We start from the raw sequence: 14,412 nt of genomic DNA on the forward strand, positions 1-14,412 counted from the left end.
ACGTTTTGGCAGGCTTTGCAGAACTCTCTCCTCTGATCCCACAGCATCTGTTCTGGTTTCCCTGGCCGGTAAGATGACATCTACAGAGAAGACGTGGGAAATGTGGAACTGGGGAGGGATCGTGGTCAGAGATGCAGCTTTAAGAAGCCCAAATAGCTATTCTAGATACAAGGGGCAGATAAAAGCACAATTTTATAGTATGTCTCCCTTCTGGATTGGCCGTTCCATAGTCTCAGAGGCTCTAAGCTGACAGTGTGTCAGACACCTGCTTCTCAAACAAGTCCCCTTGGATTCTCACTGTATTCCCAGTGATGCTGAAAGCACTTAGCAAATGCTGCGTACCAGGCGCTGTGCTCAGTGCTTTGTATGCATAACTCACTTAGTCCCCAAAATAGCTCTATGATGTGGGAATTGTCACCGTCTCCATTTTATAGATGAAGAAACTGAGGCCTAAAATCAAACAGGACACAGTAGAGCCAGGAGTTGAACCTAAGTGGTCTGATGATGATCCAGACCTCTAAATGCACATTTTGAAGCTGGCTGGTGGCATGCCAGCCACCACCTACAGTTCTGGAATACCTGTATGCCTTTGCTAGCCACACAGGGTGGAGGTGGTGACATGGGATCTGCAGGGGGTTCTCCAGGGCCCAACTAGAATAGGGCTAAACTTGGGGTAAAGAGAGCCCTAGAGAATTAGGGAAGTTTGAGGGGCCCTACATTGTCTTTAGGACATATTTGTGGAAGATAGATTTTACAATTAGATCTCCGAAATTAGATCTAGGCTGCTGCTAAGATATTAGAATATTAGAATGTGAGATTTCAGAGTTATGCAAATTTTTTGACCATCTTTAAGATTTAGGAATAGAACTGCCTAAATAAGTGCCGCCTTGGTGTCTGGGAGGGAACTCTTCTGACTATGAAATATCAAGATTTGGTTTTTGATGACCATTTTCAAGCTCTCAGTCTATAGCAGCTCCCCTCTCGCAGTGAGAACCATAGCAGCCTTTCCTTGCTGGTGACTACACCATAAGCCTGATGGTCCTAGCCCAGGAAGTTATTTAGCAAAGTCACCAGATTAAACCCCCTCAACTTCCGGTTTGCTCCATCTCCAGACCTACTAGCAGGAGTCAAGTCCCTGCACAGCAGGCTTTTTTCAAAGTCAACATCTCACCTTGATCCTTAAATAGGGTTTCCAGCCAAACTGGAGGGTGTCATGCTATAACCCAGTCAGGAGCTCCTCCTACTCTTGATGGTCACCATGTACCATTGGTGAGAGTGGAAACATAGAGACAGGAGTGGAAGGCCCTGCTAGTGCAGCCTTTAAGACAGGGCCTGCCTGATCTTGGTAGTTCCCTACCATTCTTTCAGGGAGGTGAAGAGCTCTTGGTAACAAGTGTGGGGTTTTTGTTGTTTTTTGTTTGTTTCGTTTTGGCAGAGGGCAAGGGTTGTTTTGTTTTTTGGTACCAGAGATTGAACCCGGGGATGCTTAGCCACTGATCCACTTTTAATTTTGAGACAGGGTCTTGCTAAGTTGCTTAGAGCCTCATTAAGTTGCTGAGGCTGGTTTTGAACTTGCAATCCTTCTGCCTCAGCCTCCCAAGACACCAAGATTACAGGCATGCGCCACTGCACCTGGCAATAAGTGTGTTTTTTCAGATACCTCTTCCCAGCAACTGCCCTTATTTGAGTCCAGGCCCATGTCAATGCCCAATTCAAAAGGCCATCAGAATCTGGACCAGTTTATGAGTTCAACTTGTGGCTTTAGTTTAGTCCAGTCCAAAATATTAGAGCAGACTTCATACCCAGACCACTCCAGCTGGCCCAGCTCTGAGAGAACATGTGGACCAGGAAACTCAACTGGAGTTTGAGACTCAGTGCACTCAACCCCCTTCCCTGACACCACTGGGTCTTGGTAGAAACCAGCTTCTTCTCTGGGGAGCCAGATCAAAGTTAGGGGCTTTCCTTTTTCTAAATTGAGCTAGGGAAAGGGGTTTGGTGGATGTGGGAAGGGGTTAAAGGAGTCTTTGTTCAGGACCAGAGTGCCACCTGCTGGTCATGTTTAGTTCCATGCACAAGGCCAAACCCAGGAAAGAGAAACTAAAAGGGCACTGCCCTCCCTAGTGTGACAAGAGGTGAGGAAGCAGGAAGGCTGGTTTCTTCAAAAAGCTCCAGAAAGTGTGACAGAGGGTCATTTTAGAGATCCTGGGGTGCCTTAGAAAAGTCTCTTGAGTCAAGATGGACCCCAACCAGGGCAGAAAGTAGCACCACCTGTGAGAGCAAACCTGAGCCAGTCCTGAGTCCAGACAATGGCTCTAGTCTTAGTACTAGCTGTCCCCCCTTCCCCCAAACCCTATAGGGGTGAAGCATGACTGACTAGTAGACCCTAAAGGGGTAGTCTCTTTCAGCTCCCTTCTTTCAGGCACTGTGGCCACTTTGGGACCCTAGATTCAGACTGATCAAAGGTGATCTATGCCCTCCCATCATCAAGCATTGACAAAACTGGGAGTTTCTGGCCAACCCAAGAAAACCTGAGCATTTTCCAAATAGCTATGTAGCTCTTGGTAACTCCTGATAGCAGGTTCTTCATCTGTGTTCTAAACTCCAGGGAAACTGAAGATTTTTCCTTGGTACCAAGAAGGAAGATGGCTAACCCATACCTCTAGGGAGAGGGCAAAATGGCCCAGCATCCCCACCTATGCCACTGCAACATAGGCCAGTAAATCCCAGCTAAGCCCATGTATCCAGTGAGGGCTGAGGTTCTAATGACTGGCTGTACATCAAAATTACCTGGAGTGTGAGCATAATATGTATATACCTATTATACATACACACATCTACACTAACATTTATTATACACATGTGCACACACACATTTGGGCTGCTTCTATCAAGGAGCCTTTGAAATGTATTCAATCCCAAAGAGCCCACACTCAGGTTGGAGTATCTTTGAGGCTCAAATAATTTCAGTCAAAATCCACAGCACAACCTTGGACTAGGACCACTGCCTCTGCTTTTCTTCAATAATCAAAGGTGCAGATTCTCCTACTGGTAATCCCAGCAACCTAGGAGGCTGAGGCAGGAAGATCGAAATTTCAGCAATGTAGCAATTTCAGTCCAGTTTCAGCAATGTAGCAAGACTCTGTCTGTCTTAAAATAAAAAATAAAAAATGGCTGGGGATGTAGTTCAGAGATAGACCAAGTATGGAAAAATCATCATCATCATCAGAAGCAGCAGCAGCCTTTGAAACTCATACCCATTAAACAGAACAAAATCCCTAAAGGGGCTCAGGAATTCCTAGGACCACCCTTAGAACTCTCTAGTCCCCCAGATCCACCCCCAACCAGCTGAGACCCTCTGAGGCCTAGCAGAATGTCAGCCACAGCTGGTCCTGAATCATGCTGCCCCCAGAAGCCCAGGGACAAAAATGGCCCTGGGTCCTTCCAGAGAAATGAGTCTCTGAGTCTTGGAAAGCTTCCAGACATTCTGGACAGTTACCGGAATAGCCTATATCCACCGCACACAGGCCTGGCCAGCCTCTGCAGATCCACTGCAGACCTGGCAGAGTCTGACCACTCATACTTGGGACCATTCATAAAAATCTCACTCTGATCTGCACTCTTCCTCTGTCCTGACTTCCTGTAGCAGGCACCACACCTTGGGGCATTTGGTTCTATTCTCATGTGTGTCTCCCCAGTAAGATTTATAAACTCCTTGAAGATGGACAATCTTTTCAGTTCCTCACAGTCCATATGAAATAAATATGGAAATAAAATGCACTTTCCTTGACCCTCCCCATCCTGCCTCTTTCAAAGCATAGTGTCCTCATGCTCCCATCTGCTCCCACTGCTGATTCTTTAGGTGAGTGCCCTGAGAGCTTGGCAGTGCACTCCTAACTCTCTACCATTCCCTTCCACCAAGACTGGGTCCAAAGTTAAATGAAACAGCCTGTCCATTGAATAGCTCACACACAGGTGGAAAAAATAGAGACATGGTCGACGATTTTGAGAGAATCAGACAAATGCCACGAGGAACTGTGATTCAAGTGCTATAGAGCCCCACAGGGCCTCAGAGGAAGTTTTCTGGAAAGAATGGAGAAGCCAAGTCCTACAGGTTGAGGGGAGGTGGGGGACTCAGGCCAAAAGCTGATGAAAGAGAAGACATGAGGACGTGTGTCACTCAACCCTTCAGCAACATTACTGAACACCTTGCCTGTGACAGGAAGAAGAATCCCCATTTCTTCTCGGGAAGCAGTCATATAAACAGTTTTGGTGTGAGGTGAAGCTCAGGGTACAGGGCAGTGGGCTCAAAGCCATTGTGTAAGAGGAGCTTCAAATGCAGTCAAAATTACTCTGGGAAATATCTGAAACTGCCAAGTCCTAAGTCTTTAGAAGCTCCCAGGACAATAATTTGTGTTTTTCTTGGCTTCAGAGCCCTGCCTGGCCTCTGTTTCTCTGGGCAATGAAGGACAAGGCTTATTTTTAAAAGGAAGAATGACTAGAATAAATAAGAGGGTTTTCATCATGATTTTTATTCAAAAGAATTATATTAAGTTAAATGTACCTAGGCGTTCATGCGATAAATATGCTTAGGGTTGAGAGGGAGTGTGAGGGGAGCAAGTCCAGAGGATGCCAAGCTGGGCCCCTTCTCTACAGCACACTTCTCACACCTGACTGTGCCTGCAGGCTTTCTGGGTGTCTTGGTCCAAGGCAGATTCTGATTCAGGGGTCTGGGGTAGGGTGCAGGAGTTGAAGTTATAATAAGAAGATGCCCATGTAGCCCCAGGGCTTTGGTCCAGGGACTGGGGGGCAGTGAATGAACGGACTCTGCAGTGGGAGCAGCACCGTGGACAGGGTGAGTGGGGAGTGGCCACCAGATTCTCACTGGGGGAATGAAGTGGGAGTTAAGGCTGGAGTGGTGGGGTTTATTAGGAGTTGGATAAGTGGTAGAGAAGGGGTCACATTCAGCTGCTTACAGGGGACTGGGTTGCCTATGGGGAAGTGGGCTATGTGTATTCTTACTTCACAGAGATACTTTGTATATTACACATGGGGGGAACTTCTTCACCCTAGAAAAATGAACTATCACAATTCTCAGAATACAAGGTCCTTTTGGTCTATGTTGTTTCTCCATTTCTGATAAAGACTTAGTTACAAGAAATGGTTCCCTCTTAACAGTGACAAACAGCAGACACTTGGCCTCTCTGGGGATGGGGATGGGGGATAGGGAAGCAGTCCACCTGATGACCAGAGGTGGGCGCCCCTACTCAGCTCCAGCTTGGTTGTGGTGCCAGAACACAGGCCCACAGTTGCCAAAAACCAGAAATCCCACATTGTTTGTGTGAAGCTTCCAACTTTAAAATATTGGACACTAACTCAAAATTGTTTCCAACACTGTGAGTACTAAAGAGTTCAAGTGTATGAGGTTGAAAAGGCCAACAGTGTCCTGTTTACAACTGTTGGCTAAAAGCGTTTGAAGCTGGGGTGTGGATGGCCAGGCCTACTTTTAGATGGATTCTGACCACAGCAGTGTCAGGGATGGATTGTGGGAGGGAGGAGCTGGAAGATAGAAGGCCTCTAAGGAGGCTCCTGGTAGCTTTGGCTAGAGAGAAGTCCCAGGGTGGGAACATCTAGGCATCTGGAGGAGGGAGGGTTGAGGCATGAGCAGATATGTACTGGAGGGAGAGTAGACTGGCTGGGGCAACCCGACAGGTTTACAAATCAAGTGACTGGGGACCAGGGTGACATTCACCACAATAATAAATACAGGAACAGAAACATGCTTTAAGAGAAGGTTCTGGACAAGTGGAATTTAGGTGCCTCTGGGTTAGCCAATAGGACATGGGAGTAGGGAGTCTGAAGTCAGAGGTAAAGCTTAATTAGCTTTCTAAAACACAGAATCTGGTGAGGTTACTATCACTTAATATCCCTCTGATGGCTTCCCTTTGACTAAATAGAAAATCCAGACTCCTCATCCTGGTAAACAAAGCCCTTCCAGATCTGTGTCTGCCAACCTCAGTGTTCCACACCCCAACACAGAAACCTGCTCCCCAGGCCTGCTGAACAACTCTGAATTCCAGGAATAAGCTGTGTCTTTGTTCTTGTTAGTCCTTAGGCCTTCGATGCCTTTCTACCACATCCCTTTGTGTGTCTGGAAAATTCCTACTCCCGTCAGGTTCCAACATCTCTACTCTCAACCTTTAACTGACCCTGCCAAGCAGAAGTGAGCACACCCTTGTTTGTGCCATTCTTGAATTTTTATATGCTTCTTTTACTGCCCCATCTCTCCCTGCTGAAGGAATTTGCCCGTCTAAACTCCAGGAAGGCAGAGACCACATCTTAACTTTGTACCACACCTAGCACAGATCTGGTGTATAGAAGACACTAGTTAAATGTTTAAAGAATAAGTGCCCCTTCTCTAGGAGGGTGAACTGCAAAGCTGGTCTGAAGGCAGTGCGTTTTCTCATTTCCCCAGGGGTCATCCAGCTCCTCCTCTGTCTGCTGCTGAAGGACAGCATGAGGCCCCAGGTCTGACCTCACCTCTGTTCTTTCTTTGCAGCTGGGGTATGGCCGTCAATGTGTACTCCACATCTGTGACCAGTGAAAATCTGAGTCGCCATGATATGCTTGCATGGGTCAATGACTCCCTGCACCTCAACTATACCAAGATAGAACAGCTCTGTTCAGGTAGGAGGTGGGGATGGGGAGCAGCCCTGCTGCAGGGAAAGGAAGCCAGGGTGTGAAGGCAGAAGAGTACAGCAAATAAAGTTTCTTGTCATTAGTATGAAGAAGAGCTGGAGAGCCAAAGTAGTCACACTGCTTGAAGCTGAAGCCAGGAAACAAGCAGGAAAAGTGAAGAGGCAGAGAGGTGCCCATGGGGGGTCAAAAAACAGGCCACAGGTTAACAGCACAGGGTCAGTGTAGCTGCTGTGGGTCCAGCTCTTAGCTCCTATACTGCTGGTGCAGCTCTAGGAACATCATTACATCTCTCAAGGTTTCATTTTTCTCATCTGTACAGTGGCAATCCCTTCAACTATCTACCTAGGGTCACTGTTAGGATTGAGCCACATTTACACAGTGTTCAGAATGGTGGTGGCATACAGTATGCAGCAATAGTAACAAATAGGCATATTCTTAGAAAGCTGGGGGGAAATTGGCTGTGTCTAACTGGTAAGTAGTATGATTGGCCTCACCCCATGACAAGGAGAGAGATGAGGGTCCAGGTCATGGGAGTAGACCAGCACAGGGCCTGTGGGGGTGAAAGAGCAGCTGAAGGGGAGCAGCTGGGACCTGCCTCAGTCAGCCGTGCCTCTCCACAGGGGCAGCCTACTGCCAGTTCATGGACATGCTCTTCCCTGGCTGTGTGCACTTGAGGAAGGTCAAGTTCCAGGCCAAACTAGAACATGAATACATCCACAACTTCAAGGTGCTGCAAGCAGCTTTCAAGAAGATGGGTGTTGACAAAGTAGGTGCCTGCCACTCTGGGGCCCTGAGGAGCTATGTACCCAGGGAAGAAGATGGCCCACCAGCTGGAGTGATGGGCTGCTTGGGTCACTCCAGTGTGTGTGTGTGTGTGTGTTCACTCCCTCCTCCACCCAACTCTCCAAAGGAAATGCTTCCCCAGCCCAAAGCACAGTGGGACCCACCACCACTTGCCATCCCTTTCTCCTCCACAGACCCCACACCCCTAAATACTCAGGCACTGTACACCACTCCTGTTGTGTGTCTCTGGAGGGCTGCAGAAATCTCCTTGCTCACTTTCCCACCTCAATAGTCCCAGGGCTGTGGGTCTTGAGCTTTCAGCTCACGTGCAGGCAGCAGAACCAAGAGACATCCATACACAGTCCTTCCTGAGCCGATGGGAGAAGGATGGCTTCTGGATCACTGGCTGGCCTGCCAGCCTGCCTGTCTGTTCTGGTGCCATGGGAGGGGGGCAGGTGGAGAAGGTGGGCAATGCTGCAGCCCAGGGCTGGCTTTCCTGAGAGCAGCGGTCCTCTCACAGAGGAAGGCGGCCCTGCGCAGCAGGTGGCTAAAGTGCTCTGCTTATGTGGTCTATTTCAGATCATTCCTGTAGAAAAATTAGTGAAAGGAAAATTCCAAGATAATTTTGAGTTTATTCAGTGGTTTAAGAAATTCTTTGACGCAAACTATGATGGAAAGGATTACAACCCTCTGCTGGCGCGGCAGGGCCAGGACGTAGCACCACCTCCTAACCCAGGTGATCAGATCTTCAACAAATCCAAGAAACTCATTGGCACAGCAGGTAACGTGCCCAAGCTGGGGGAGGGAGTTTGGGGGGCCAGGCCGGCAGGACTCAACAGCCAGGAGTGCCCCCAGGGCCGCCGGCCTGGCCTTACCAGCCTGGAGGAGACTGTTATCACGGAGTTCAGATGGCGCCGCCTGCTGCCTGCTTGTTGGGAATCTCAGGAAGGGGTGAGAGGACTCCAAAACCCACTCTGAAAGCCACCTGCACCAGCACAGTGGCACCTGAGGCCCAGGGGACTTTGTTTCCTATCCTAGCATGAGCTAACTTGTTTGCCTTCAAGATCACAGGCAGCAAAGTGGCATGATTTCTCTGTCCAAGTTCATTAGGCCAAGGTCTTATACCAGCACCATAGTCCCTTCCTGTCCCTGCCCTTTGTATACCCAGGGGCAGGAGTTTGCCAAGCTGGATCCTATCTCCCCCCATTCCAAGGCCCTTAGCGCGAAGTCCTCAAGAGATGAATCTCTAGAATGAGCCTTTGTCTGGGTGCTAAAGGGGCAGGGGAAGAAGCAATAGGGCCTTTGGGGGAACAGCAAGATTGGGAAGGAAGAGAGAGGAGCAGCCCTAGCCTACATCTGACCCGTCATAGCAGAGCCGCCTCCTCTGTTTGCGCTGCTGTCCCGCCTGGGCCTGTCCCCACTCACCTGCTTGCTTTGCATTAGAAGCAGCCGCTCTATCTAGGGAGGTGAAGTGGCTAGAAAGCAAGTGGCCATAGCATGCAGGCTATGCTCGGAGGAGCTGGGGTCCCTGCCCAGCTGTGTGGCTAGAGGGTCCAGCCCAGCAGAGGGCAACAGAGCCCATCCTAAGACAGGGACCCAGGAGGTGTGGGACAGGTTTCACAGGGAGGGTGGCTTTGGGCTAGTTGCTTGTGTTAGGGGAAACCCTGAGCCAACTGCTTTCTCTTGGGTTCCTGCTGTCAGTTTAAGAGGGCCCTGAACTCTCCCAGCTCCACTTCCCTGATTCACAGCCCCAGCACCTCAGTCCTCCCTCAGGCCAGCTCTCTTTGTGCCCTGACTTCTCACACCTTCCTTTAGTTCCCTGTGGTCCCTGCTCTCCCAGGCTTGTCAAAGGGCTGCCTAGCTGCTGTAGTGTCATGTGTGGCCGAGGCTCGAAGCCTAGACGTAGATGCCCTTCCTGAGTGGGGTGTGTCTGCCTGTCGCATGGGTCTGCCCCCGCAGTCCTCACACCTCGCTGTCTTGTGCCATGTGAACTATGGGCTCCTGTGGCCACATCTGACTCTTTTCCTCTGGGCAGTTCCACAGAGGACATCCCCCACAGGCCCCAAGAACATGCAGACCTCTGGCCGACTGAGCAATGTGGCCCCACCCTGCATCCTCCGGAAGAATCCCCCATCTGCCCGAAATGGTGGCCATGAGACTGATGCCCAAATTCTTGAACTCAACCAACAGGTAAGTGGTATGGGAAAGGGTAGCTGAGATAGCCCTGGTACAAAGGCCAAGACATTGGGCATCAGAAGGTCAAGAGGGGGTGGGCAGGGCAGGGACTCTAGCTTGAACACCACCTTCCACCTGAGCAGCTCCTGGACTTGAAGTTGACAGTGGACGGGCTGGAAAAGGAGCGAGACTTCTACTTCAGCAAACTGCGTGACATCGAGCTCATCTGCCAGGAACACGAGAGTGAAAACAGCCCTGTCATTTCAGGCATCATTGGCATTCTGTATGCCACTGAGGTGAGTGCTCCTTCGCCTACTACTGGCCCAGGCCTGTGGGCCACCCTAAGACCAGAAGCATGGTAGAACCAGAAGGGACGTTGGAGAACATTTACTAATAAGGAGAGAGATGAAGTCACTAGGAGAACATTTACTAATAAGGAGAGAGATGAAGTCACTAGCCCAGAGTCGCATACAGCCAGTAGCAGGAAAAGCAGGACTATAATTCGGGGCTTCTGGGTGCTCAGCCCCATCTCCTACGCCACCATATCAAACCTGACACCTCAGCCTGACCTGCCTGGATCACTAGCCCTCTTCCTTGCCCTCTCCAGGAAGGATTTGCACCCCCTGAGGATGATGAGATTGAAGAACACCAACAAGAAGACCAGGACGAGTACTGAGGGCGGCTCCAGCCCTGGCTGACTGCACGGCTCCGTGCCTCCCCCCATGCCCACCCCCACATTATAATTCTTTCCCTCCAGCCAGTCAGCCGGCCGGGTGCTTTGTGTCAGTGCCGCAGCATTGGGGAGCCCGGCGAGGGGGATTGGGGGATGGGGCAGGTGAGCAGGCAGAGGCCTTGTCCTGGTCCCCAGTGGCACTGGCCCAGGGAGCAGGACCCCTGCCCACTCCCCACCCCTATTTATTTCCGTTGTCTCTATGCTGTGTTGGCCAACACTTCCCAGGGTGCTGCCGCCACCCACCCAGCCAGCCACCTGCTCCCCCAACAGCCAGCAGCTGTATATTTGACAAAGTCATTGGTATATTTTTACTTACTGGATTGTCCTTGCACTTTACCTGTTCTTTTCCAGGGCTGACAACGGGGCTGGGGGCAGCATGCCTGGCTTGGCTCCCCTTCCCCTTGGCCCAGTCCGGGGCAGGACTCACTGATTCTTATTTATTTTGTCTTTTGACTTCCCAATAGTTGAGGGGGAAGGCTGATGTGAGGAGAAGGAGGGGACTGAGGAGGCAGTGCTGTGGCCCCAGGGGTCAGGGAAAGGGAGGGGAGCATGCGAGGGACAGCAGTGACTTCCTGGCACTGGGCTCACTCACCCAAGACCTCTGTCCCAGCACCAAAGCCCAGTACTGCCCCAAGGCCCTCAGCTACTCCCTCCTGCAGCCTAGTTCACACCACACAGACTTTGCCTGGCCCTCACTGTACGTCTGCCTCCCACCCGCCAGCCTCCCCTCCCCTGCTCCTCGGGCACCAGCCTGCATATGTGTTCACTTTTATTTAAATAAACTTGTGTGGTAAAAAGTCTGTCCCATGTCTCCTTCAACTCAGCCACAGCCTGGGTCTCAGGGCTTGTCACCTTCCAGCTACCCCTCCTCTCTAGAAGTGACGATCATGCAGCATAGCTTCACTGCCATCAGAAGCCACCACTGGCAGCCTGGTGTGGTGGAGTACACCTGAAATTCCAGCAACTGGGGAGGCTGAGGCAGGAGGATTGCAAGTTCAAAGCCATCCTCAGCAACAGCAAAGCACTACGCAATTCAGTGAGACCCTGTCTCTAAATAAAATACAAAATAGGGTTGGGGATGTGGCTCATTGGTTGAGTGCACCTGAATTCAATCCCTGGTACCCTCCCCCCACCAAAAAAAAAAAAAAAAGAAGAAGAAGAAGAAGAAAAAGAAACCACCACTGGCACTGGGCTGTGACCTAGGCCCAACTCTCAATACTGGTGACAGATTTCTAAGGGAAGACATGGGGGCCCAAGCCCTTTTCCCTGAGGAGGAACAAAGTCTGGAGCCATGGCTGATGATGGCAGCCCCATCAAGTGGTGGGGAGCTGGTCAAGAGGTGCTTTGTTCCAGTCTCCTTTGGGCAAAATTGGATTGCATATGGGCCCCCTGCACCTGTCAAAGCTCACACACCTTATAACAGTGATGCAGCTGAGGACAGGGACTCATGTGACAGAGCTAGAAGGGTATAGAGAATAAGCAGTTTTAGTCTGAGCACTAAAACCCAGGAAGACAGCAATGTCCCAGTGGTTCCTTTACAGAAACAAGCAGTAATGGGAAGAGGGAGTCAGGACACTGCCACAGCATCCACATGGCCCCAGGGTGTACCCAACCCAGAGCCATAACAGCCAAGGGCCTGGAAACCAACAGGGACCAACGGTGCTGATGTCAATGTGAGCACCTTGGAGTTACCCAAACCAGCTCTGACGTCTGAGGCCCACAGGTGACACAACTTGAAAGAGGTAGTAGAAACAGACTACAATTCAGAAGTCTTGACTCATGGCACAGTGCTCATCCTCAGAGCCACAGAGGTGGGCCAGAAGCTCCCCAGTTTCAGGTCAGCCCTGGCAGATATCTCCTCAACATCGTTAGTATGCCCATGACCAAAATGTAGTTGGGCAGTCTCTTCAGTGCTCTGCCCCAAGCCCCTCCTCCCAGACCACTGTCTTTCCTCTAATGATCCCAGTAAAGCCGTAAATAAGCCATTCCCATCTGTTCATTCCTCATTCCTTTACCTTCTGACTCCCATTCCCACATACATAGATAATTCTGGATTTGTTTTTTCTTCTTTAACAAGTTCCTTGCTTGCTTTTATTTGTCTTGATGATGCTTAATCCCCTTCCCTAATATTAAAAGGCTTTCCCTCCATTATTCTAGTAGATGCTATAAAAAGGTAGGGTCATTCTTCACTATCCAATGTTCATCTTCAGGCCAAGATCCCCCTGATCATAAAGTGAATGTATGTGGTAAACAGCAAGATGCCCACATCATAATCCCCAGGGCCTGCGGATATTCAAGATTACATGGCAAAGGCGATTAAGATTACAGATGGATTTGAGACTATGAACAACTGAACAACCTTAGTATAGAGATTCCTGGATTACCCAGGGGGCCCAATATAATCAAAAGTGTCATAAGGGTAGAAAAGGAAGGTAGAAAAGGTCAGAATGATATCATGTGAAAGTCACTCAACCAACTCTTGCTGGCTTTGAAGATCGAAGGGGCCATGAGTGAAGGCAGCCTGGAACATCTGGGAAAGCAGAACTGCCTTCTACCCTGGCGCCTCCAAGGACACACCCCTACAGTCGTCTTGTTGCTGAAAGCTCCTTTCTAATCCCCAATGCCAATCCAATATCGAGGACACAGTTTTGAGAAAAAGGAAAAAAGAAAGTTTATTGCTTTTCTACAAAGGAGAAACACAGGGGACTTCTATCCCAGAGGCTGTGATTCTGCCCATCAACAGGAACAGGGGGCTTTTAAAGAGGTGATTGAAAGGTTACGTTCCATGTGTTCTCTGTCTGGAATTGTAATTCACTTGTTAATTTGGGGGACAGTCATTTCTAAGATCTTCTGGTACCTTCCTCAAAGTCTGGATTACTTCATTCCCATGGTAGATGTGCACTCAAGGAGAGATAAATCTGCTTAGGATGGGGAAAAAAGGCAATCCTGTCTCCCCTAAGATTAGAGAGGAGCAGGGAGAGAGAAAGAGAAAGAAACACGTTCATTTTAAAAATAAATTGCAAACCAGGTGTGGTGGTGCATGCCTATAATCCCAGGGGCTTAGGAGGCTGAGGCAAGAGGATTGAGAGTTCAAAGCCAGCCTCAGAATGGCAAGGGGCTAAGCAACTCAGTGAGACCCTGTCTCTAAATAAAACACAAAAAAAGGACTGGGATATGGCTCAGCAGTCGAGTACCCCTGAGTTTAAATCCCCAGTTCAAAAAAAAAAAAAAAACAAGTTGCAGTGTCAGAGCAGCAAGGGCTATATTTAAAACATAAAGAGGACCAATGTTACAACTTCCACTTTAGTCAAAGGAAATTTGACCCAGACTTCTGTCCTCCAGAATCCTAAAATGATAAATTTGTGTTGTTTTAAGCACTAGCTTTGTGACAGTTACAGAAGTAAGGAGAAACTAATGCAATGGGCATGTTACTGAAAGCCTGATCCTTGTTCCCAATGCCAATTCATGCCAACTTAATAATGAGGACATGATTTTGAGTAAAAGGAAAAGGAAGGTTTATTGCTTTGCTAGCAAAGAAGAAACACGGGGAGACTCCAGTCCCAGTGGCTGTGGTTCTGCCAGCAGGGAAAACAGAGAGCTTTTAAAGAAGCTCTTCCAAGAATTAAAACCAAGAATCAACAAATGGGATGGATTCAAACTAAAAAGTTTTTTTTTTCTCAGCAAAAGAAATAATATGTGAGGTGAATAGGGAGCCTACATCCTGGGAACAATTGTTTACCCCTTACACATCAGATAGAGCTCTAATCTCTAGGGTATATAAAGAGCTGAACAAGATAAGCACCAAAAAAACAAATAATCCAATCAATAAATGGGCCAAGGACCTGAACAGACACCTCTCAGAAGAGGATATACAATCAATCAACAAATATACAAAAAAAAAATGCTCATCATTTCTAGCAATCAGAGAAATGCAAATTAAAACTAAGATACCATCTCACTCCAGTAAGAGTGGCAGCCATTATGAAGACAAACAACAAGTGCTGGCAAGGATGTGGGGAAAAAGG

At 49.0% G+C, this 14,412-nt stretch overlaps 1 protein-coding gene across 4 annotated transcripts in view; it reads left to right on the top strand.

Moving 5' to 3' along the window:
• The window catches only part of Mapre3 (microtubule associated protein RP/EB family member 3), a 52,740-nt gene extending 41,553 nt beyond the window's left edge, over nt 1-11,187 (top strand). For 3 of the 4 annotated variants that reach the window (XM_026400673.2, XM_077791946.1, XM_077791945.1), the window contains 6 exons: nt 6,557-6,684; nt 7,317-7,462; nt 8,059-8,260; nt 9,515-9,669; nt 9,798-9,950; nt 10,262-11,187. In XM_026400673.2, the coding sequence (XP_026256458.1) occupies nt 6,564-6,684; nt 7,317-7,462; nt 8,059-8,260; nt 9,515-9,669; nt 9,798-9,950; nt 10,262-10,330 (846 nt within the window). In that variant the 5' untranslated portion in view covers nt 6,557-6,563 and the 3' untranslated portion in view covers nt 10,331-11,187. The remainder of the gene's footprint in view (nt 1-6,556; nt 6,685-7,316; nt 7,463-8,058; nt 8,261-9,514; nt 9,670-9,797; nt 9,951-10,261) is intronic. The other variant, XM_026400880.2, reaches the window with a different exon arrangement.
• Nucleotides 11,188-14,412: the final 3,225 nt, after the last annotated feature.

Source organism: Urocitellus parryii, chromosome 12, assembly GCF_045843805.1.
Source record: "Urocitellus parryii isolate mUroPar1 chromosome 12, mUroPar1.hap1, whole genome shotgun sequence".
In the NCBI taxonomy this organism is placed as follows: Eukaryota; Metazoa; Chordata; class Mammalia; order Rodentia; family Sciuridae; genus Urocitellus; species Urocitellus parryii.